Below are 25,458 nucleotides of genomic sequence, written 5' to 3'. Positions count from 1 at the left end.
ATTGAGAATGCTGTACTAAATAAATAAGAATAACATTATAAATAATACACATTTTGGGCCACTTTAACTATTATGATAATTATAAATAAATGTAGTAAACAAATAAAAATAAAAAAGAGGGTACATACTGTGTCAACACTGTTTAGTCAACATCCTAAAGTATTTTAAAGTCAACTACCCAGAATGAAGTTTAAGAAGAGAGAGATTAACATGGTCTAACTAGAAAAAAAACAGAAACAGCCAGTATCAATAACATACTTTGTTACCAACTGCTTGTCCAATCAAGCAAAGGCCTTCTTACCAACAACTTTGTTGCTTAATTGTGGTTTATGCCTGCTAATCCGCTGTTGTGCTCACAAGCAACAGATACGGAGAGAATGCCAAACAAATACATGACCGTTTATCCCACCAAACACGCTCTTTACATGCCAGTATTACTCGAGCCCATCCTCGACCATAAGACAGCTTAGCTAGATTTAAAAACATTGTATTTGCGGGAGTAATTTTTTTGTCTGACCTTGTCTAAAGTTTTCTCCCCCTCATTAAGGGGGTTTAATAACCAAAGGCAAATTCATGAAAGGAAGGGGGGCTGCCACCACAAAGAGCCCCGGTCTGATCTCTCTGACAGCCCCAGTCTGAGCTGCGACTCACAACAGAAGCCAAAGGAAGAGCTGGAGCCTTAATCCTCACGCATTCATTATGCTACACTGAGCTCTCTCGAAGATCACAGCGCTGAAAGACTTCAGCTGTCTCTCATTTCACACCACAAGAACTAATTACAGCTCCTTTCGTTATTGTGCCTGATGTAGTGCATTTCTGTTGTAACCAAAGCAATGGCACGGCATCATGCGCATTTCTCAGCCTTTAAGGGGGCTTTTAAAGAAGAAGTTCAGTGCTTTGCGATGGTGGTGAGCGTGGTTGAGTGTTTGGTACCCTGGTACAAACCCTGACATCTGTTTGACACTGTCGTTCTTGCTTTTTGAAGGGGCTTTTACTTATCTACTTTGTCATAGATCACTGGGAACATTGTCAGAGCAGAAGGAAGCAAGTTTTCTTCAAGTATAACCTTGTCCGTGGCTTGAGTCATGTGTCCTTCACAAAGATGGATTTGCTTGATACTTGAGTCCAGATTTCAACTCTGGTTAGACAGACACCCGGAGAGGCCTACAACCCTTTGTCTAGCACCAACTGTGAAATTTGGTGAATGATTGGTGATTATTTGGGGGTTCTTCAGTAAGACTGTAATCAGACTCACCTGTCTTTATGAAGTACACATGACTCAAGCCACGTAAAAGGTTATCCACAAAGAAAAATGCTTTGACAATGTTCTCCAACTCAAGGGATTGCTTTTTTTCACACAGGACAACACTTTATGCCACACAGCCAGGCCAATGAAGCTGTGGATGGAGAATTACCAGATCAAGACCGTCAGGGCCAGCCCAATCTCCAGACCTGAGCCTCTGAAAACCTCTGGAATGTGATCGAGAGGATGGACACCAGGTCAAAAACCATCAAACAATGCCGAGCTGCATGAATTTTTTTACCAGGAGTGTCATAAAATCAGCAAACAGCAATGTGGCCGACGGCTAGAGAGCATGCAAAGATGCATGAAAGCTATGATTGGAAATCAGGGTTATTCCACCAAATATTGATTTCTGAACTTTTCTGAACTCAAGTAAAGTCGAGTCAGTTTTATTTATATAGCGCTTTTACAATGACGATTGTTTCAAAGCTGCTTCAGAGCTTATTTTAATTTATCATATCGCGACAATGTGGGCAGATCAGTGATATAGTCGATACAGTTAATTTAGTAATTTATTTTATTTAGATATTTAGTTGAAAACTTAGATTGAAATTTTAGTGTCCCCAACTGAGCAAGTCAAGCTAAAGGTGACAGTGTCAAGGAACCAAAACTCCACCAGGGCATGATGGGGAAAAATAAACCTTGGGAAAAACCAGGCTCAGTCGGTATGCCAGTTCTCCTCTGGTCTATTAACAAACAGTGTATGATTGTTATTCTGGCAACCTTACAGATCAGAAATCATATTAGATCGGAATATTTGAAAGTTCGAGGTATCACGCAAGAGATAGTTTATTGAGGATGACGCGTCGATTCACAAAAATATGAATATTTGTTAAAATATTAGTATTGTGTTGTTTATAAACTTGTTTTCGTTGCATTATTTGGCATATTATTTTTTACCAGTTGTCATTTTCTACAAATAAATGCTATAAACGCGAATGTTTTTACATTTTTGACAAAATAATGTCAGTAGTCATATATATATATACACACATATATATAAATAAATAAAGGATGTACCTGTCTCCCCACTTTTTAACACAGCTGATGAGGTACTCAGAGACTTTCTTTACGTTGTCCAGGTCTGAGTGGAGACAGCTGTGCAGGAGGGGCAAGCGGGACTGGAGAAGAGAGCAGGAGACCTGGTCCAGAGCGCTCTTGGTGGTGGCTGAGTCACGGCAGCTCAGCTCTGACTCATACAGGATGAGGTCCACCAGACTAATGAGCTCCTCAGAACACAGCTTCAACACAAACTGCTCGGTACGCTTCTGCAAAGACACAAAACACCATCTTACACAGCCAAGATAAACTGATACAAATATACAATCTTTAGCCAGACATTATGGTTTTAGACCTTTGGGTCACTAAATTAGGCTTAGGCCTGATTAACAATATAACTAGTCTTAAAGGGGCCATATTCTATAAGCAGTGCTTTAGTTTGACATGACCATTGTCAACTCGTCTGCTGGTCCGTAAAATAAAACAGGCTGTTTATGTTACTGTACCTTTAAGACTCTAAAAATTTTCAGTGATGTGCCGTTTATGCTTAATTCTAGAATTCTTATACTAGAGTGTGGAAACGCTAACCCTCCTATGGCTGTCTAAACAAGGGGGTTCAATCTTTTAGATAACATGGACCACCAAATATAATCATCCCTTTGTGATTAATAGATTAATAAGCAATTATCATTTAATTTTTTAATCACATTATTATTTTATTTATTGCTTTACCCATGTAAAATTATTATAAAATATTATTATTATTTTTTTTATTTTTTTTTACAGTTCTCTAGACTTTTCCAACAGACCTTGTGTGACTCCCCTGCAGCCCCCAACACTGGTCTAAACTAACTGCATGTGAAAGGCGAAACAGCAAGCTGCTGAATAAGTGTTGATATTATGTACATATATTAACAGTTGTATTGTAATCTTAACTGTGATCAAACCTGAGGAGTTTTCTGATCTCGCCCCTGCCAGATGCGGGGAATGTGACTGCAGGCCCACAGAAAGTCCAGAGCTGAGGTTGGGTCCAGTCTGGAGACCAAAAGAAACAGAGTTACACATGCTGGAGGTGTGAGAACAAAAAGAGGGGAGTGTTTTTGATAAAGGCGCTCACCTCTGCTCTCTGTGTTTGTTGAGCAGAGAGCTGATGCACTGATGTAAGGTGCTCCAGTTGGACTGGTGAGTAAGGAGGGCCAACAGGTATGGCCTGTAGGAGGGGGCCACACTCACACTGCTGCTTTTAGCCTGAGACAGACAATGAGAAAGCCACACAGAGCTTACATAAGCAATAGATTACAACAGAAATCGTTCACCGTTTCAGTCTCCTTGGATCCAGAAGTATTTCTACCACTCACTTTGTCTGTATGCATTTAGGATTTGACAAAGCCTTGAGCAAAACAAAACATTTGTTTTAAAGCTAACAACAGTCAAGACTTACATTAATGTACTTATAAGCAGTGTTGGGGAAAGTGCATTACAACATGGCATCTCCCTAAAAATGTGACTAAATATGTGTTGTGTTACTTTTGCGTTACTAACTGGCTGAGGCTCATTCTCTTCTAGGCCTTGCGGGTGTATTTTTCACTGAGACGTTTTTTACGCAGTAATGCATTCAATACACACCTTCATTATCTTTTAAAACACATTTACATAGAATATTATAATATTCCAGACACATAGAGCTATCTATGCCAAACAAATGACCTCTGAACATTATGGGTTATATTAGCTACTGTGCAACTCTTTTTATTAAAAGTTGAAAGTTAACTTTGTACTTTTTGTCTGTCACACACGAGTGCACGTCTAAGTGACTACATTATGTATAAGAGAGAGAATTTTAATTCAGTATATTACATTGTTTTGAGCATATTAATCAAACCAAAAAGTAATGTGCAATTGTGCTCAAACTCAAATGTTAATATGTAAATGTATAAAGTAATGCATTAGTTTACTCTTTATTAACTGTATATAGAATATTAGATAGTATAATAGAATATTAACTGTATACTTATTATTTTCTAATCTCTCTAACAGACTTGAAGATGTAAACATTATTTTACATTTCTAAATTTGTAGCCACACTACTGATCTATATAGTCATTTATATGGATCAGTGAGCCACACCCCCACTATGAGTTTAGAGAGAAACTTACCTTGTTCTGAGCGAAAAGCAGCTTCTGCTGAAGATCTGAACACACAGATGTCACCTCTGGGTCAAGCAACTCCAGCCAGTCGACCAAAAGCCCTGAACACGAGCCAGGCTTCTTTGACTCAGTGCTGCCAGGGACGACAAAAACCCGTCATCAACCGAGAAAATGCACAGTGTTTCCAGCAAATAAATAATACACTAATTAAGGCAGTTAAACTACCATTTAAATTTTTTTGTGGAAACCCTGATACATTATCATTCAAATGTTTGGGGTAAGTAAAAAAAAAAAAAAAAAAAAAAAAAAAGAATTATATATATATATATATATATATATATATATATATATATATATATATATATATATATATATATATATATATATATTATTCTTTTTTTTATTCTTTTTTAAAATAAAAACTTTATTTATTTTTTTATTTTACAATTAATAATTTCATATTAATATATGTCTTTGTGTGTGTATACACACACACAAACACACAATATAAACATTTAATTAATGCTTTTATTCAGCAAGGATGCATTACATTTATCAAAAGTGATAAATATAAAACAAAGATATTTATGTTTTATAGATTTTTTTTTTTAAATGCTGTTCTTTTGAACTTTAAGAATGTGCCACTGTTTCCACAAAAAATATTAGGCAGCTTTAATATTTCAGCATCAATAATAATTGATAATGATTGAGCACCAAATCAGTATCTTAGAATAATATCTGAAGGATGGAGAAATTATGCTGTAAATTCGCTTTGCCATCACAGAATAAATTATACTTTAAAATAGAAACTAGCTCTTTTAAATTGCAATAATATTTCACAATATCACTGTTTAATTTTGTTGGCAAAATAAATGCAACCTTGCTGAGCATAAGTATTCAAAAAAGAATTATACATTATACATAATTATTTAAATTATTAAGAATAATAAAAAATTATTGCACACTTGCGGCCAGTAGTATACATGTATATTTACATACAATCCCCCCCCCCCCCCCCCCCCTGTTGATGAAGGGGTACTTGAGTCTTTACAAAAGCCACTAAAAAGTTGTGAAACAATAGTTTACATCATAGAGTCACACTACGCATGATGCATATTTGGTCTCACTGTGACTTACTATGGTAACTTTGGCTGTTCTACAGGGATTAAACAAAAAATTTTTTTTTTATTTTTCCTTCCCCACCTAGAAACAGTATCACCAGCACAAAGTAAGAAAATCTGTGATGAGGCAGCATTGAGTGACTCATTGTGCGCTTACATTTTGGAATCCACTTCTATTTTCACCCCTCGTTCCTCTGTTTCCTGCAGCAGCAGAGAGATAACCATGGCAACGGGGCCCGCTGTGTTTCCTGGGGTTCCGTTCTCGATACCAATGGTCATAAGCAAGGATAACAGCTCTTCTAGATATGGAGACTTCACCTCCATGAGACCCTGCAACACTAAGGCACACAAGGTTTCTGTTTTATAACATTGGCATTCTAGTGAAACACAAACAGGTCCCAAAAAATAAAAAACAACCCATTGCAGCCAATCCCACATCGCAAAAATGAGAACTACCACATGCTTTGCTTAAGTAACGCTGTGTCTCTAGGACTTCAGCCCCACCACACTAACTTTCATGTTTGAAAAGTCCACCCTGGAGTTTGAAGCCGTAGCTGGACGTAAACAAGCCCTGGAGTGGATGTGCGGCCCTGTGTGAGGTTGTTTTTGTTTTGTGAGGTTTCAGAGCAGAATGTTAAAATCATAAAAAGAAACATTAAGGACAGCATGAGTGGTGATGCTGGTGCATGAGTCAAACGCTTCCCTCCGGAGAGACTGACTAATGCTGGCAAACACTTTCAACACAGAAACTCAACTGCCTCTGGAAAGCTGACCTACCATTTGGTCCTCAGTTCAAAAATATTTTAACACAGATAAGTGCTGCATAATGTAGGCCACACAAAACATTCAAGGGCATTATCATGCAATGTCCAGTTATATTAGTAACATTTTTCTGAACCACAAACGGTCTTGATTTCTTTTCTTACAACCATTTTGCACCTTCTCTCTAACCCTTAGGCTTGTTTCACACATCTCACATGAGGCAGTTTGTCAAACTGCAATGAAACTGTTGACACATAGGGGCCTAATATGTTTATGAACTTATTTCTAATAAACGTGTGAATGCTTAAAGGCTACGATATCGACTTCAAGCTAAATTAAAGAGCAAACTGGTGCGACACCATTTTGAACATAACAGCCTAAAACAAAGTTTGTTTCACACTCGTTCCGGGAGTTCGAAACAGCTTGCCGGAAAAAGCAAACATTCCGGAAAACAACTTTGGGGGACAATATATATTCTAAATGAGTAGTCAAGAACAGCACAAGGTTTGTTGAACTCTCCTTCATTTACAATATCCGGGATTGTAACATCTAATCTACTTCCTCCGAACAGAGAAGAATCTTTGACGTCTAAATGTGGATTTTGAAGATCTCTAAATGTTTCAGTATGTTTTCACAGTAAAATGAACTCTTTAATTTTAAAAGATCAAAGAAAAATGTATTCATTGATTAGTGATATGGCCGTTTAAGTGATAACAAGAGGACCCTGTACTGCTTAAATACCTTTTCGTATGAGTTCAGGTTCTGCGTTGCATTTTTCTCCAGCTCTCAGAGAGGCAATAATGCCCCTTGCGGCCACTTCAGAGTCTCGCCTGTAAGCCAGCGCTTCAGCCAAGTGCAGAAATCCTGTCCGAACTGATAACACAGGACACAGTCAACACACCAGGAAAGCAGGCAAGGACTAAAAACTATCAACGGACTGTATTTATGACGTGATTCAGCTAGTTCTTCATGATCTTCACTGGCTTCCTGTGTCTTACCGTATTAAATTCAAAATTCTTCTTCTCACTTTTAAGTCTCTGCACGGCCTTGCTCCCCCTTACCTCTGTAACTTGCTTCACCCCTTCAACCCTACTCGCTCTCTATGATCTGCTGATTCCAACTTTCTCGTTGTCCCTCGGCATCGCCTTGCTTCAATGGGGGGCAGATTATTCAGTGTTATAGCACCCAAATTATGGAACTCTCTACCCCGATCACTCCGTTTTGTTGCCACTATCTCTGAATTCAAATCCATGCTCAAAACACACCTCTTTACTGAATGTTATAGTTCTTAGAAATGTGTTTTTTGTTTGTTTTTTTTAAACTACGATTTCTCAATTATTGTACTTGCTCTCTCAATTGCCTACTGTTGTTCTGTCTATTGGCAATTGGCTTTATTGTTGTTTGTTTATTGTAAAGTGTCCTTGAGCTCTGGAAAGGCGCTATATAAATAAAATGTATTTTTATTATTATTATAGTTCTGTTGTCAGTTTGAATATATGTGCTTGCAAATGTGTACCTGCATAGCTAAGATTCAGGAACAAGAGTGACTCACCATCTGCGATGCGATGTTTGTGAGAGTACTGAGCTGCCAGAGATTTCAGCAGACTGTGGAGTGGCCCAGTCTCTACCGCTGAGTTCTCCAACCACGTCAACATCTGCACAACGCCGTTGAAGAACAGTGATGAGAAGCCAACATCCTGAGTCACCAACCGCTAGAGGAGAAAAAAAGAGAAGTAGATAGAGTGAGCAAGCACAAGGAAGCACCAGTGAGGATGATGAATATGTAGGTATGAGCAGGTTAGGTGCCTGGTAAAGATGGAGTTGGCGCAGTAGGGGACAGGAGATCGTATGGCTGTGGTGCATTGCCATGACCAGGGCTCCAGCGTGGGCGGAGTTTAGAAGGGCTGCCAAGGCTTGTAGGAGTCGACCGGCGGCACCATCCTGCTGGATGTGACCCTGCCGTGCCCGCAGAACCTCCTGGGCCAGCGTCTGCTGCAGAGCTAATGACAATGGTCGGACCGGGGGTGGAGGCCAGCGAGGATCCACCTTCAGAGGGAAGAGCTAGATGGGGAAATCGTCAGCATCACTGTCAAATAACAACGATCTAAACTGATACAATTAAAAATGATTTTACAAGTTATCACAATTTATATATACATTTTTTTTTCCTTTTAATTGATATGTACACAAGGGCTGTGCCAATTCAATCAATATGGTGTGAAGTCTTTTTGAGTCAATAATTCCTTTAAACCACCAACAAAATCTATATTGATCTAAAAATAATCTACATCATGCCATGAGGTAGTTGGCAATACTCAGCCTTAAAGGTGGGGTAAGTGTTATTTCAAAACCGTTTTACAAAATTGACTCGGGTCGAAAGTTGTAGCCAATCAGTAGTAAGGGGCGTGTCTACTAATGATGGTGAGAAAAGGCTCGGTGTACGGCATTATTCAAAACACACGACACACATGACAGACAATAGCCGAGAACTAATATGTTGCCTTTTGTTTGACTATGCTCGTGTGTCATGTTTGCTTGTTTGTCCATTTGCGATCATATTGTCGCTCACTTCAGCGATGATAAAGACCCGTTCATTTCCACACCGTATGAAGCATCTAAATCTCCTCACTGTCTGTTTCAAGTGTCAGCTTACAAAATGTGTCTGACGATTTAGATACTATACTCCTAATATATGTTTGTTTCCTCTTGATCTATATAACCCCAAACCAGTCATAATTGTAATATGTTGCTAGCTGGACTGTTGTGCTCGTGTAGGCTACTATCGAGTCATGAGAATGGTTTGTGTTTTTGTGTTCGCTATAACTCTAATCTTGTCATAATTGTAATATGTTGATAGTTTACTGTCATGCTCGTGCCATTGAGTTGTTCATGAGAACGGTTTGTGTTTTTGTGATAGAAGGGATGACTTTTTCATTGAATATTCGACCTGGATTAGTAACATACAGATTCTGCCATAGTCATTGCCTGGGTTACGTATGTGTGGGGCGGAGCTATCACAATAGGGGCAAGACGCTTTTGGGGGTAAGGGCGTGTTTGTTTTGGTGATTTGAAATATCAACAACGGTTACCAGATAGCACTTACCCCACCTTTAATAAAGAGTGACTATGAAATTGGAGAGAAAAAAGGAGGAATGTGAACAGGACTGAAGCCGCCTTTCCACTGCACACGACAAACGACCGCCGTCGGACCGGAAGTCATTCATTTCCAATGGAGAGTCGTACAGGGATTGCATGGGGTGCCGACCATATGCGAATGCGGAATTTACGGATCCGATTTGAGCTTCGGATGCGTTCAAATATTTGAACTTGAGCGACTACACCATATGCGACACGCCGACCGGATGTAATGTATTTCAAAGTTGTCCAATCAAATCAGTGTGCGCGCAAGTTGAGAATTATTATTCTTTTTGTTTATCAGGTTTTATTTTGTTTTACAACCTTTTTAAAAATGCATAATAGATTAATTTTAAATTATATGTTTTTCTAAATAAATCTGCCGAATGGGTCGGGGTCAGACGGTAATTAAAACACACACCATCTTTATATTCAATGTGTGAATAAGAGTAAACGGTGTTATTTAGTGCTGATATTAGATAGGTCAGCGGCTGCTGTCTGGCTCTTGTGTAACGATCGCTGCGGCGCTCGTGTGTGTGTGTGTGTGTCTGTGAGAGTGAGTCACAGTTCACCTTAGTAGTTTAACTTATGTGATCTAGTTTACTAGTTTGAGGCGGCTGGTCCGGTCCTATGGCTGTTGGAAGAATAAACAGATCAGAGAATAAATAAATAAAAAAACACTTAAAAGACGCTGTGTGTCGTCATGTTTTTGTCTACCGTATATGAAAAGGTTGCGATATGATTCTAGAGAAGTATCATACAAATGAGATTGCAAGATCTCCCCCATGTTGCCGTGTACGATCATAATAACATTTCCGTGCGACTGCCACTAGGGGGCAAACTCCGACAGTCGTGTCCGAATGTCGTGTGCAGTGGAAAGGCGGCTTGATTATGTCAGAAGCACAAGCAGCTGTGCTACAATTCCAACAAGATTATTATAGTATTATTAACAACATGATAGAATTAAATCTTTGCAGGAGAAAGAACCCCTCTAAAAAAGCAGCATAAGTAGATCAAAGTGAGATGTCGTACCTGTAGTAGGATCCCAGTGAGATCATCCTCGGGGCCGATCACTGGCACCTGACTAACTGCTCTCATCTTTACGGAGCCATGGGGCGTTTCTATGGTAACCTTAGCTCTGCTCACCTCTGAGCTGTCTGTAACACATCAGATTAGCAAAGGACTCATTAGAACAGAATTTAATAATTCTGAGCAGAAACTCAAACAGAGTAAAACAGCACCATTAATTAGTGCTGACTGAACCCTTGGTGTAAGGCATTCGATCCTGACCTCTCCGTGAAGGAAGCGAAGAACTGAGTAAACTGTGAAACGTGTGACCACCCGTGGCTCCTCTCTCATGCTGGACTTCCACTAGATGAGCCATGTAGTCTAACAGGTAAAAAAAACATCCATGATGTTAGCATCATTTCACACACACTGAATGCTGGGAGAACAGAGTATACCAAATGAAAGGTCCTCACTCTTGTCCATGATGTTTTGCTCCAGTGTCTGGGGATCATGGGACACGGCCTGGTCCAGATACTGCAGCAGTTTGCTCATGCTGGAGACGGGGATCCCGAAGGACTGGACGAATAACAGCAGCTGCTGGGGCTCCAGATCCTGTAGGGCTGCAAATGACAGAGAAACCCATTCAGACTCAAACACAAATTTTATTTTAGCAACTAAGTGATGTCTGGGTTAAAAAAAAAAAACACTTCATATTCAGTAATATTATCAATTTGACTGCACTGACACTACCAGGTAAGAAACAAAACTTGAAAACTTGAAAAATAATTAAACACTGAATAGTGACAGTTATATGTAAACTCAACACTGAACTGAATTGAAGTGAATAATGCTACTATTGTCTTTTTAGAGCTGAATCTAAATCAATTTTTCATCATTGAAATAGTGAAATAATAGGAGTTCAGTACATGGACATCAGATACTGTGAGTCTCAAACACCATTGCCTCCTACTTCTTATGTAAATCTTGTGCATGAAAAACACCACGGAAAATAAAGTGATTCTTAACATAAGATAAATGCAGATAAACAAGCGACATTTGAGGATAGGAAAAACGGCAGATCTCATGGACACAAATGTCATGTTCCAGGCTGTGCAGGGGACGTGAGGACTTTTCATACACTTCCCACAGACAAAAAATGTCAACAGTCATGGTTGATGTTTATTATAATCGGATACCACAACAATTTAATTCAAGATCGTTCGTTTGTTCGGCCCATTTCAAGCAACCTTCGCTCAGCGTCTTAAACTGAAGAAAGGGGCAACTATATTCCTGCAAGCAGTAAGTAGTGATTTTATCCACTTATTGACTGTTTAAACAATTTCTGATTAAATTGAAAGTTACTTAGAGAGACAGCAGAAAACACCAAGTTCCATACAAAACTAAATAGTGTGTCTAATGACAAAAGTTAATATTATTTTGTATTACAAAATACAACCGTAGATACGTTGCTTACAGATCGTTCACTCAATTCTTCTAGCAAACGTCACCTTTTCCACCATATTAGTTAAAATAGCCCCGTTTCCACCACAGGAACTTTACCCAGGAACTAAGAACTTTGGGGTGGTACTTCGTGTGTTTAGAACGCAGGAACCAGGGTCTAAATGAAGTTCCGGGTAAATATTTCCCCCTCCAAACGGCCCTGCTCGCGAGGTAGTACTTTTTCAAAGTTCAGGAACTTTCGAGGGCGGGACTTGGGTGCTGAACATGCTGATTGGTTGAGCTCACGCAGCATTTTAGTTCAACGGGCATTTTTAAAAGTCTTTTGCGAGGTTCGTTCTGCGTTCAGTAAATATCAGTCTTGCTCTCTGTCTGGTGGCGCGCGGTCGTCTCAGTCATCTCACGTTCAATGTCCGTAATAGCTGATAATAATATACATTGTCATTTTAAATCTAGCTTTACAAACTTTCTGAATCTGCTGCATGCTGCTGAATCTGCATATTAGTGCTCTTTAATGTCGTTGTTAATTACCTCGTAAACCTATACATAACCAGCAAAAGCAGCACAGCTTGAATCTCTTCCATACTCGTTATACATTTTTTTTCACCATGTAAACGACCTGACCGATTACTTTTAAGTGTGCGTCCTTACATGACGTGACAGCGCGCGCCGTGCTCATGTTGACAAGAGAGGAAATTAAATTTTTCTGAGGGGTAAACTTTTTATTTCGTGAGTTATGAAGATAATTTTGGAATAATGACACAGCTTATATTGCCCCAGGCAGTTTTTACTTTAACTGTGCCCTTTTTTCTGAGATGATTATTACACTTTACAACAAATAGCTATAAATAATACTGTATTAGTCCTGGTGGGCGTTAAGAGTTGCTATGGCTACAGTTAACACATTCTCCTGCTGGAGAGAAAACAGCGGCGACATTTTTGATGCGGCAGACAAACTGCATGTGACAAAATGATTGCGATTGAAAGTCATCACATGTAAACACCAGATCGGTTTAGATAACGTCTCATGTAAATAGTCCACTAAATCTTTCAATTGGTACACTTAAAAATGATTACTGTCCTTCACTGATTTGGAGGAGCAGTCGCGCGCAGTCCTACATCACCGGACTAATTTGCCTAATCTTCTCGGAACTTTATCGCGGTCGAAACGCAGACAGCTGCAGGTCTGGGGGGGGAGAAAAGTTCCTGTAAAAAAGTTCCTGGTACAAATTTTGGTGGAAACGGGGCTAATGATAGTCATTTGACAAGGTTTTGTAAATATATATATATATTTACATTATAGGCCTAACTGAACATTATAGGCCTAACTGAAGTAGGCCTATAATGTTTTAGCATGTTTGTATTTCAGAATATATCACAGTCACTGCGTAGCCTACATTGTGACTAACGTTATAAACATGCAATATTGTTGAGTCTAAAATGTAGTTAAAAAAATAAAAACTTGAACAAAAACCGCTGATTTTGGTTTTGTCAGAGGGAAAGAAGAGCGTTCGTGCTTGTGGTTGCCAGATTTCAGTAATTTCAATTCCGCAATCAGAGCTTTTCTTTGAAAAGAACACGTATACTATCCGGTGTTTTACCTAAACATGTACATTCTGGCAACCATATGCTCTCTTGCGTGCGGATGATCTGAAAACACCAATAAACAAGTAGACTGTATTTTATCAATCTCCATTTAAGATGTTCTGCTAAAAGAGTCATTCAGTCGGTCTGTGTTCTGTCAGGACGGTCAGGACTCACGAGCCGCTTCGCTAAACAACTGAACTGCTGTGAGCTGCTGAAATAAGCCAATCAGAGCAGAGCTCAACATTAATATTCATGACTCTTCCAAATAAGGCAAAAAAAAAAAAGAGCATTACATCATAGGGACAATTTATAGGGTTGTAAATGGACCTGTAAAACTGTATCTGGACAATTTTTGCCCTTAAATAAGCCACATACCCTATATGTAGATATCCGCGAACAATTTAACATATTGTTTCAACTCATTCTAGGGCACCTTTAAATGGATCAAAAGTTAAAGTAAAGACATTTATAATGTTATAAAAGATTTCTAATTCAAATAAATGTTTTACTTTTGACTAAATCAAAGAATCCCGAAAAATGTATTATCTGTTATGCTTAATATTTTTGTAAAAAACCCTGTTTTCAACATTGATAATAGTCAGAAATGTTTCTTGGCCATCAAATCATCATATTAGAACAATTTCTGAAGGATCATGTGGCACCGAAGACTGGAGTCATGATGCTGAAATTTAAGCTTGGCAGCACAGGATTAAAATTACATTTTAAAATTGATTAAATATATTAAAATGTTATATCAATATAATATATTATTCACATTGTAATACTATTTCACAATGTTACTGTTTTAGCTGTATTTTTTTAATCAAATAAATGCAACCTTGGTATTTACTTGGCATCAAACTTTGTATTTTGAAATTCCTATTCCTAAATACAAGATATCTATACCTGCATCGACCAATCGGGAAACCTCAGAACGGATCATTCTTAATTTCAGCCAATCTGGCAAAAGAAGGGCCTCCTCAGACGTGTCAACCAGGAATGCAGTTGGTAGGGGCTTTTTATCAGGAAACCAAATATCCAGCAGTATATAGAACTCACTTTCTCCTAAAAAACACAATCACAGTAGTTACTACAAGTACAGGCAGAATCAATTAACACACTCTGAACTGAGATGACATTCACCTTTGGGAGGTCCCAGCGTGAGCAGGATGACCATAGCATGGACTACCAGAATGTGCATGGTGGCCGTTTCTCCTGTGGTCCATCGCAGGAACACTTGATCCTGAGACTCTGACTGTGATGTTTAATAATTGGTCTTTTATCATGTGCACAAGCAAGCAGTAATGTGAATTTCCAGTCCAGTTAATAATTCCTTACCCAGCTGTAGAGGTCCTCTCCCTCTTTTGTCTTCCTCATACGACGAATGTACGCAGAGAAGATGAAGATGAGAGCAGAGAGAACGGCTTCAGACTCTGGCCTGCAGGAGTGCTTGGCGAACAGGCAGTTCATTATAGTGGAACGTTCCACTATCAGGCGAGCCACATCCTGAGAAGAGAGGAAACGCCAGAGAGGAAAGAAGAAACAGATTAGACTAGAGCTTTTTTTCCAGATAGATAAAAAGCTGTACGTTTAAACTAACTAGGGCAAGGTCATTGTGAAGGGACTGCTCCTCCACCGGTGCATTCTGGGATAGGTAAATCAGGTATGCACTGATGGTTTGAGGATCTGTCTCCATGTGAATGGCCTTACAAAGAAAGGAAAACCACACAAACGTAAGCTGATCAAGTGACAGATATTGATATTCTTGTTACTGTGTAAGCTGACCTACTGACCTGCTGTAAAGCGCTGGCCGTTAATCCTCGCACGCTGTCAAACAGAGGCAGTTTGGGGAGGTCCTGAAGGAGCCACTGGTAGCCTGGCAGTAACTCTGCGTCTCTGGAGTCCTCCTCCATGAGCTGATCCCTCTCCTCTCCATCTCTTAATCCTCCCTCCGTCAGCACCAGAGACAAACCCTGATACACACAACACAATCAACCATCTTATTAAAGTGTCTAAAAGAACTAAGCACTGGTAGCTGGTTAATTAACTCCACACCTTCATGGCCAGCACTCTAGAGGCCACCTGAGAAGAACTGAGACGGCGCAGGAAGTAGTCCAAGACCTCGCATGTGGTCTGTTCATCAGCCTTGGGACCCAGCAGGAGGTCCTGCAGCCGCCCAAGAAGCTGCCTCTGTTTCTGCTGTCTCTGAGGTAAAAGATGAGGAGGGGAAAAAAATACAGTAAAAACAATAATATTAGGAAATATTATTACAATTTCAAACAACTATTTTTCAATTTGAATATAATTTAAAATGCAATTTATTCCTGTGAGGGCAAAGCTGAATTATTTTAGCATCATTATTCCAATCTTCAGTGTCACATAATCCATCTAATAATTCTAATATGCTGAAATATTGCTCAAGACATTATCATGGTCAATGTTAAAAACAGTTGCTGCTTAAAGGGTTACTTTAGCGATTTAGCATATGGCTTTGTATCTGTAGACACCTGGGAGTATATTCGCGATGATGTGGGCATTCATGTAAACGTAATTCTTTGATTAATAGAAAGTTCAAAAGAACAGCATTTATTTGAAATCTTATATTTTGTAAGATTACAAATTTCTTTGCTTTTAATCAAATTAACGCATCCTTGTTGATAAAAGTTAATTCCTTAAAAATCTTACTGACTCCAAATTTTTTAACGGTAGTGTGTATATACTCAGCATCTTGGCCGACCCTAACAAATCTACTACAGTAGGGATTGGAAAAATGGTCATGTAAAACCAAACTTTGGTTTAAGACAACATTACAAGATGACCCTGGGGGAAAAAAGACAAAAAATATGGCCCCTTGAGAAGACTGAGCTGAGCTTTACCTGTCTTTTCTTAGCTCTCTGCTCTTTGCTCTCTCCTTCCTCCTCATCATCAATGGAAGAGGCATCATCAGCAGCGTCATGAAGGAGGAATTCACACAGGCACTGAACAGGCAGCACATCCAACGACCCTTCACTGGACTGGACAAGATCAGCCAGCCACGGCATAGACTGAGAGGAGGCCTGGATGGGGAAAATTTGAAATTTAGCAAGTCCCCTAAACATGGCTTTTTAAAAAGAACACTATATGAAAGTTTTTACTTGTCTCTGGATGATATTGAGCAGGAAGTCAGGGTTGCGGCTGCGGCAGAGCAAATGGCCCAGGCGCAAAGACTGGTTTAGAGTTTTCACTTGATCCAGGACAAGAGGAGGTGGTCTACGTGGGGGTCCCCTGATAAAAAACAGGGTCAGTTTCTTTAAAACCACACTGAATTATCTCTGCAGTGACAAATGGGAATCATACTTGGGGTCCAGGCTGGTGAGCTGGGAAAGCAGAAGGCTGTTGTTCTCTGTTATGGTCTGCTTGGTGGAGGCAGCTGCCAGGTGGCTCTCAAAGGCCAGGATTTCCTGCCGCTCCTTTTGAGAGCTCTGCAGCTCTCGATTGATCATCTCTGTTTTGGTCTCCTCGTCGGCCACCGTGCACGGAGGGTAGGAGTAGTTACTGAGAAGAGAGCAAAATAAAGAGTCACATGCTGAAATATCCATAAAACCACAATTCCACACAATATACAGAACACTTACTTTGTCATAACCATCTCCATGAGCATTTTCAGAGTGGGGTAACCATCCCACGCTGCCAACCCTGAAAAAGTAATTGACAGCGATATAATAGCGTTCTAATGAGATGTTATTGTGAAAAGCAAGTATTGCATCATATCTGGCCTCACCGATTTTCTGCGGGTTGAATGCTGCCACCACAAGCAGCAGGAGCCAGGCCTTCCAGTAAAGGGTTGATATGGCCAAATTTGGAGGTTGATACCTAGAACGGAACATTTAATAAAGCATTTCACCTCTCAGAAGAATAAACCACCCACAATTAGAGTAACAGATTCCAGGAGCTGACAGACCACAGTGTAGCTTAAACTTTCAAATGCAAATAGTCTGTGACACCCAATAATTATTTGGCAATATAAAGCTGAATAACTGCATAATAAAACAGAAGAGAAAAACAGCAGGGAATAAACTCGGTCAAAGGTAAAAGCTGTACCCTGCAGGAAGCTGGATGTTCTCTGGGTGATGGTAGGTGCAAAGGTTCAGTACAGCATCAATTAGCTGGATCCTCTCGACTCGCAACACTTCCAAATCTACAGTTGATGATGTAGGGAGACAGACATCATTACATGGCCTGCTTTAAAAACAGACCAGACCAGACCACTACTAAACCGTCTGAGCCATTTAATGATTAAAATATGAGTGTACTGCACAAACTTTCCTCTATCAAGGAGTGCTGTATTACCATCACACTGAACTCCCGCAGCTCTTTTCACCAGATGATCGGCCAGCTCCATGGCGTCAGCTGGGCCCAGGGGCAAATCACGAGAGAGACCGATCACCAAGATGCGCATCAGCGTGTCCTCCAGCAGAGGAACCTCAGAGCACAGCCGGAGAAAGAAACTAACAAACAGGAGATATGCTTTAGCATCTCTAACAACAACTCTTTCTGTAGGATGTGCAATCAGAGATTATCTCACTTTCTGTCACTCTCAGGTGGCCAGTTGTCCCATTTGTAATAGGTCTCAGGCTGCTCTGTGAAAAGCACCTTGTGAAGACTGTTGAAACACAACGGAACAATCAGTCAAATCTGCTGTAGGCAAAGGTCTCACAAACAGCCTTACAAGTGACTATTTAATTTAAAGGATCTACCAAGGGTGCTGAATGGTGAAGAAATGTTTTTTTGTCATTTTAAAGTGGTCATGACATGAAAAATACATCCTGCGAGTTTCATAGCTTAAAATGTTATCATCATTATAAACTAAGCATGTAATCAAGCTCAAAAAATATCATTTGGATAATCTGAACCCCAAAATCTTACATATTGTGCCTTTAACAATAATAAAACTAGTCCTACATCCTTTTGATCCATACCAGTGCACATAGTCTTTAGGTGCCACTTTACTGATGGTGGGAACCACAGAGTGTAGCCACCACACAGCATCTCTCTGAATGGCAGCGATCTGGTTTTGAAAGGACCTCAGTGCTTCCAGATCTGAAATACAGACACATTTGCAACCTCATTATAATAGAAACAGTTTTGAATGTTGGGGTCTGTTTACACCTGGTCACTTCCGATCATGAAAAGACCAGGTGTAAATGCCCTCCGAAATGCTTTCGAGACGGATTTAAAACCGATCACTCAAACCACTTCAGGAGGTGGTCTGAGACTAACGAAACTTACACGAAAAGTGTAAATGCATCTCATTGGTGAAACCACATATGTAAATTTAACTCCTCCCAAAATGGTTAAAAACAAATAAATAACTAAGTGTGAGAGCACGTTATAGGCTATATGACATGTTATAGCCAGATATGACAGCGCTACTGCAACACGCATTGCCGCAGATGAGTAGCTGAGTATCTCTTCAGCAAGCCAACGCGCAACCTGCAGCAAATAAAACTGAAAGCAATTCGCAGACGCTCAACACACAATCATCTTCATTAAAAGTAGTGAGACAAAAATATCTTACCAGTGCAGTTGCCACTCTCTCTCCTAGTGCGGCCTTTGGTCTTGGTATTAGCTGATGATAAATAAAATGCAGCTCATATCTGTTGCTTTTATTGACGTGAACTCCGTTAAATTTGCATATAGCGCGGGGATTGAAGATCGGATATATATTCGTTTTCCGGAGACACATTTATGTGGCCAAGTGTAACTGGAACCGTTTTAACAAATCAGATAGCTATCCGATCAGTAAAAACACATGAAATAACGAGGTGTAACCAGGCCCTTGGAAATGAGGCACTAGGAGTATAAAACATCTTACTCTTCTTCTCTCCTTTGTCCCACGCAATGCCGGCCTCTTTGACCTGAGCCGTAATCCCCAACATCATGGACACCGTCAAGAGGTCCGTCACTTGGATGACAAAACGCTCCTGAGATGAATGTGCAGGCAAAAAAAAAATCAAAACAGATTTTTTTTAAGAAACTACATAAAAAATAGATCTATGTAGTCCTCACTTTAAACTCCATGTCCACGTAACTAGCCTCTTTCCTCTCTTGCATGAGGCCTAAACAGAAGGACTGGAAGTTGATCTCATGTTTGGTCTGTTTAATGATTTCCCTTAGCAAGGCCCGTGATGCCCGCAGGTAGTCATCCTTGTTGGTCAGCAAGTCCTGGAACACCATTGCCAGAAACTAGGGACAAAACAAAACAACAGGGCTCAAAATAAATAACACAATTTATCCTATTCAATAAATAACTTGAAGAAATCCGAGTTTAATTTTATGGGTTAGGGCTCTTAAAAAAACAAGTGATAGCAATACTAACAGTGACACTTGCCTTTGAAAACAAAATGTATTATAGTTGTTGTGCATGAAGCCAAACATGTTGGTTGAAAAAAATCACCTTGGGTGCCTGCTCTGGGCTATGTTGCAGAACTGTATGGAGGACTTGCATATTATTGGGATTTCTGGCATTTGACAGCTCATTAAAGATCACAAACTTCACCATGGTGCCCAGATTATCTCTGTGAGCATTCAGAAGTTCCCTGCAGAACATGAAAAATACAAAAAGGTACATAAAATAAAGAAAAGCATTTAGCACTTGAGGTGTAACGGTACATTTGTGCTGAATATATTTGGTGCAGGCCTTTTGGTTCAGGACACATGCGTGTATAATTTGTATCAATATACTTTGATGTTGCAAAAAAAAAAAAAAAAAAAAAACTAAGGACAAAGAGTGAGCTGTTACTGGATCCAAGTACATACCGAAACATCATTTTTTGTGTACCGTTACTTGGGCTGGTCCGAATACCATTTTTTTCGTCGAAGCTCTGGTAGTAATCAGCACCTAATATTCAAATCTTCAGAGGGCTGGGGCTAAACATATTCTTCTCTCTAATAAAGGCAGGAACCTCGAGAAGTGACACGCCACACACGCGAGCAGGGCTTATAAACTCCGAGAACGGACACTGCACTAGTGATACAAAACACACAGGTCTGTTATGTCCCAGTAACAGCTCCTATATTCAGCAGTAGATTCATTTCGATTGATAATAACAGGTAATAGGCTTGCTGTGATAGTCTGTGGTACCGGTGTTCAGGTATAACCTGCTTTCTGTCGGCTTATTTAAGTGTGACAAAAAAATACATACTTCGAGCAGATTTAAATGCATCCAGCGAGTGTTCTCCATGAAATAAGGACATATACCATAAACTCAGACCCAAAAAATGATCAGATGTGTTCTCATCTACTTCTACTTCATGCAGCAGAAGTAGAAGAGGTTCAGTCAGAACACTGCATCTGGAACTGCATGAGAGAATAATATGAGCCGAAAAATATCCTGCTGACATGTTGCAAGCTTTATTTAACATCACAACTGTAAAATTTGAAATACTATTCAGTAAGCTACGAAAATTATTATTTTTGACGTCACTACATGGAAATAACCTGGTTTATTAATAAAGTCATGCAAAACGGAGTTTACTTGTGTAGTCAGTTTACTGGTTTGCATGTAAACGGGGAAAACTGGTAATTTAAATAAGCTGATATTTGGGAGTTATCAGCTTACTGGTGTGCATGCAAACATGCTCATTGTTTTGATATTTTAAAATCTAGTTGGGTAAAATTTTTGCCCCGTTAGAGATCAGAAAAAACTAAAATTACAAACTGAATGTGCAGCATGAGCCAAACAAGAGTGGCAGCACAAACACGCAACAGGAGTCAGATTTCATTTATCTCGAGAGTGACGAGCTGAATGACAAGGTCATTATTTTCAAAGTGAAATGTAAAAATGAAATGATTTTGCTGTTTTGTTTTTAATTTAGAATTATAGGCTAATGAAAACCCTATTCAAGCAACCCACCCCTGAATGGGCGCGAAGTCTAAACCGAAAGGAAAATGCACAGCCGCGTTCCTTCACGGCCGCACATTGCACAAGCACTGTAATGTGACAGTGAGGGAAAATATTCACACCGTCACATCCCTAATGGGTAAAAGGCTAACACATTTTGATTCTATTTTTCTTTTTTTCAAACAAATGCAGCTTAACCCAAATACAAGCTCAGACATAAACTCATGCAGTTGTGCGCTCTAGACAGAGAATATACTCCAGTCGCAGGGAACACTTAGACTAAGAAGAAGCAAATATATTTATTAAGTATAACGAGGTTAGGTTCCTATTCAACTGTCCATCCTTTTAAAAATGGCTAGGCTAAGGTTCGGTTCGTTTTTTTGCTATTCTATTCTTAGGCGACAGGAACAGAAAGAGGTTAAGAATTTTTTGTTTTTTATTGCAATACTCTTTCATTTTACTTAAGACTTAAAAAACCTTACTTAATCTTAAAACACATTCCTAGTGTATTGTATAATATTACATATATATATATATATATATATATATATATATATATATATATATATATATATATATATATATATATAAAAGATTTACAGTGGCAGCTCAGAGATGTACAGTAGCATTTAGGTATGAAATTGAATTAATAAATGTAGGCTAAAATTAAAACTGCATAGTCTTCAATATACATTGATTAAAAGCTACTGTATTTAACCATTTAACCAACTAACCATTACACCCCTAGCCTTTTAAGTACTAACTTATAATTTTGTGGAGTGTAACCCGAGAGTTCAGGATTAAAGGTGTAATGCAGACCTGACACACAGCATGTAGTGGTTGAGGAGAACTTTAGGTTTGAGGCGGATCTTGATGAGGTTCGAGATGACCTCCATGTCGTCTGAGCCGTGTGTATTACAGTTCATGCACAGAGACATGAGAAGATCCTGTGCTGGCCGAGTTAGCTGGAAAAGCATCAAACAAGAACAACCCTTTAGATATGTGGTTTCATACTTTCAGACAAAAACACTTCCTCTCTTTTGTCCACCTTGTTGTACCTTAGGATTCTGTAACCACATCTCGAGTCTCTGCACGGCCATCAGTCGGACCTCTTTAAAACCACAGGTGGCCGTGAGAAGGCGCAAAAGGTTCCTGGACACGTTGTCCATGGGTTGGCGACGATTCAGCTGGTCCTTCAAAACATCTAACACATACTCCTCCACACTTTCAGCCAGCTCTTCATACCTGGAGCCGAAGCAGATAATGGTTACACGCATCCGAATACCCAAATTACAACAGGTTGGTAAAATTATTTACAATATGTAAACACCTGAGCATATTGTTGCCAGAACACCAACATTTCAGTACCAGTGAAAATTCATAATTCTTAATGCCAATTTCCAATACCACAGCAAAATTGATCGGCTACTGAAGACACTTGTTTATATATAAAACTATTTATCCTGTTTAATATTTACCAAAAATATATACAACATATACCAGGGATGGAAATTAGCACCCGCCACCAGCCAAATGCGGGTGATTTTGAGTTGTGGCGGGTAAACTCGCTTCACCTACCGGCCACCGTGGCGGGTAAATAAAAATAGCATACTGTTTCCCCTCTTTATAAACTGTGTTCAGTGCATGCGAGTGCGGCCGTATGTCCGAATATGACCAGTCGTTTTCGCCGTCATTACCCGGATGTAGTGCCAGAAGACGCGAATAAGAACTCGCGCGCGCTGAGAGAAGATCCGTCACTGTCAACCGGAAGCGCGCACCCGTCTCACAGCGCGCAAATATTGAGTTCTCTTTCAAGTCTTGTGCTTAAACAGACAAACGCACACAAAAAGTATGCCAACATGTTCATCTTAATGAGTATTCTAGCAGACATAGTCTGAATATGCCTTAAGTGAACTTTATACAGTCGAGAAAGATGACGCATATCCAGAGGTGGGTAGTAACGAATTACATTTACTTCGTTACATTTACTTGAGTACATTTTTTGGGTAACTTGTACTTTTAGAGTATATTTAAAAATGGGTACTTTTACTTTTACTCAAGTACATTTCTTGTGAAAAAACTGTACTTTTACTTAGTTACATTCGGTGGCGTTCCTTCGCTACTGTCAATGGTGATAATTAATTATATATTTTAAAATAAGTTATGACTTGTTCGCAAGTCTCGCGAAACGTTGGAGAGGCAGCTTCGCGAGAGGTGGATACGCATCCCCCGCATAAAATTAGCGCGCGTTTAGTCAGAAGATGATGGCCGAAGCAGAGGGAGATGTGTGAGCTACGGCAGATCATCCGTACGTGGCCTCATATTCAGCCTGTTTTCAGTCTAAGATGTCAAAAAGAACAGTTTCATAATTTAATGCATGCTGTGTGCACCAATATGAAGTGACATCTCAGCATACAATAATTCCAGCTCCAACCTGAGAGAGCAGTGGTAAGTGTAACAATGATGCCTATATTTGAACACTGTTAATGGTAATTCGGTAACTATGGGCACTTTTCCTTTATTGTAATACTATTTCACACACTGTCCGAGTGTTTTCCTCATATGCGCTCTTGTGCAACATTGACAAATCATTTGAATCCTCCGAACACACGTCCACAAACAAACGTTCACATCTGCACATTTACATATCTTTTTTTTCTCATAAAACGAGCAACCTCTTTGGCAAAATGTACCTGTGGCAATGTTTTTGCAAACCACAAAATACGTACCAATACACACTGCAGGAATTCCAACAGAAATGAACACTATAGGCAGAAAAACTGCATTTTTTGTTAGTCTATGGTTTGTAAAACATTTTGAATTTTGCGTCACAGCTCCATGTTCTGCTTTTCTGATTCACCAGATTTGCTCGATAGCTCAGCTGATACAGATTTGTATTTGCAAAGAGAAAAGCTTGAGAACGAACCCCATGAGGACGAGTCATGATAAAAGAGCTCAAAGACGAGTTCTAAACACAAGATAAAAATACATGGACACAATTTTATTTTTGTCACATTTGCTTTTGTTAACACTTTCGGGTAGGTTTAGTGTGGGTGTAGACTACGTTAAAAACACAACGTAACAAAACATGTCAGATTCACGCAAATCTGTTCTGGAAAAAAATAAGCTTTTAGCGCCACCCAGTGGACATTTCACTTTGAAACTGTCGCAATATGTACGTATTGGTACATATTTTGTGGTTTGCAAAAACGTTGCCACAGGTACTGATGAGATCAGGCTAAAAACGAAACAAATTGAATAGCCTAATGTGACATCTTGCATTTATACACATATCCGGACAGACAACAGTCTGCAGTGTATACATACGTTTAAAAATGGGACTGTATTTTTAAGAATGCATATACTTATAAAAATATAAGAACAAAGTATGTTTTAAAAAGAGCTGTGGTTAGCCCAGCACACCATTAATTTACACTGTTTAACCATTAAACACACACACACACACACACACACACACACACACACACACACACACACACACACACTAGGGATGGGACGATACACTTAAACTCACGATACGATGCACCTCGATATACCTGGGTTACGATACGATATGTCACGATACGATATCAAAATATTTTTTATTTTTTTCCAAATCTGTGATTTTTTTGTACCACCTAAGTAATGTACTTAAACGAAAGGTAGGATTTTCCTCTTTTTTTGCATTTTGGTTCTATGTTGTTTAAAAAAAAAGGAGAATTTTTAGAAGTCTGCGACCTCATCTTAAACAGGGGTGCCAATAATTGTGGAGGGCACTGTAGGAATGTCAATCGATTAAAATATTGAATCGCGATTAACTGCATGATTGTCATGAGTTAACTCGTGATTAATCGCAATTTAATCGCACCTTTTTATCAATTGTAAATGTATCTTAAATTAAGTTTTTAATACTCTAATCAACATAGGTATGGACAAATATGCATGCTTTATGCAAATGTACATTTATTATTAGTGAAACCATACTTATTCAATAATAATCAATACAGCATGAAGACTAGACATATCAAAGGTCATATATATGTTTATCTAAGAAA

At 39.2% G+C, this 25,458-nt stretch overlaps 1 protein-coding gene across 6 annotated transcripts in view; it reads right to left on the bottom strand.

Annotated features, from left to right (window-relative positions):
• The window catches only part of ints1 (integrator complex subunit 1), a 41,217-nt gene that overhangs the window by 9,793 nt on the left and 5,966 nt on the right, over positions 1-25,458 (bottom strand). For 3 of the 6 annotated variants that reach the window (XM_067420283.1, XM_067420301.1, XM_067420292.1), the window contains 32 exons: positions 22,462-22,648; positions 22,223-22,368; positions 19,957-20,098; positions 19,569-19,745; positions 19,375-19,483; positions 19,078-19,128; positions 18,479-18,599; positions 18,085-18,162; positions 17,828-18,007; positions 17,601-17,699; positions 17,281-17,372; positions 17,135-17,195; positions 16,857-17,054; positions 16,655-16,784; positions 16,397-16,576; positions 15,576-15,725; positions 15,314-15,493; positions 15,121-15,225; positions 14,859-15,026; positions 14,664-14,775; positions 14,427-14,585; positions 10,949-11,095; positions 10,758-10,856; positions 10,500-10,624; positions 8,139-8,393; positions 7,885-8,044; positions 7,074-7,205; positions 5,728-5,908; positions 4,459-4,582; positions 3,420-3,550; positions 3,250-3,337; positions 2,324-2,571 (listed from right to left, as the gene is read on the bottom strand). In XM_067420283.1, coding sequence (XP_067276384.1) covers positions 2,324-2,571; positions 3,250-3,337; positions 3,420-3,550; positions 4,459-4,582; positions 5,728-5,908; positions 7,074-7,205; positions 7,885-8,044; positions 8,139-8,393; positions 10,500-10,624; positions 10,758-10,856; positions 10,949-11,095; positions 14,427-14,585; positions 14,664-14,775; positions 14,859-15,026; positions 15,121-15,225; positions 15,314-15,493; positions 15,576-15,725; positions 16,397-16,576; positions 16,655-16,784; positions 16,857-17,054; positions 17,135-17,195; positions 17,281-17,372; positions 17,601-17,699; positions 17,828-18,007; positions 18,085-18,162; positions 18,479-18,599; positions 19,078-19,128; positions 19,375-19,483; positions 19,569-19,745; positions 19,957-20,098; positions 22,223-22,368; positions 22,462-22,648 — 4,515 coding nt within the window. The remainder of the gene's footprint in view (positions 1-2,323; positions 2,572-3,249; positions 3,338-3,419; positions 3,551-4,458; positions 4,583-5,727; positions 5,909-7,073; positions 7,206-7,884; positions 8,045-8,138; positions 8,394-10,499; positions 10,625-10,757; positions 10,857-10,948; positions 11,096-14,426; positions 14,586-14,663; positions 14,776-14,858; positions 15,027-15,120; positions 15,226-15,313; positions 15,494-15,575; positions 15,726-16,396; positions 16,577-16,654; positions 16,785-16,856; positions 17,055-17,134; positions 17,196-17,280; positions 17,373-17,600; positions 17,700-17,827; positions 18,008-18,084; positions 18,163-18,478; positions 18,600-19,077; positions 19,129-19,374; positions 19,484-19,568; positions 19,746-19,956; positions 20,099-22,222; positions 22,369-22,461; positions 22,649-25,458) is intronic. The other 3 variants (XM_067420311.1, XM_067420320.1, XM_067420326.1) reach the window with 3 other exon arrangements.

This window comes from Pseudorasbora parva, chromosome 2 (genome assembly GCF_024679245.1).
Source record: "Pseudorasbora parva isolate DD20220531a chromosome 2, ASM2467924v1, whole genome shotgun sequence".
Classification (NCBI taxonomy): Eukaryota; Metazoa; Chordata; class Actinopteri; order Cypriniformes; family Gobionidae; genus Pseudorasbora; species Pseudorasbora parva.
Note: the sequence above shows the minus strand (reverse complement) of the source record. Positions and strands in the feature narration are given on the sequence as shown.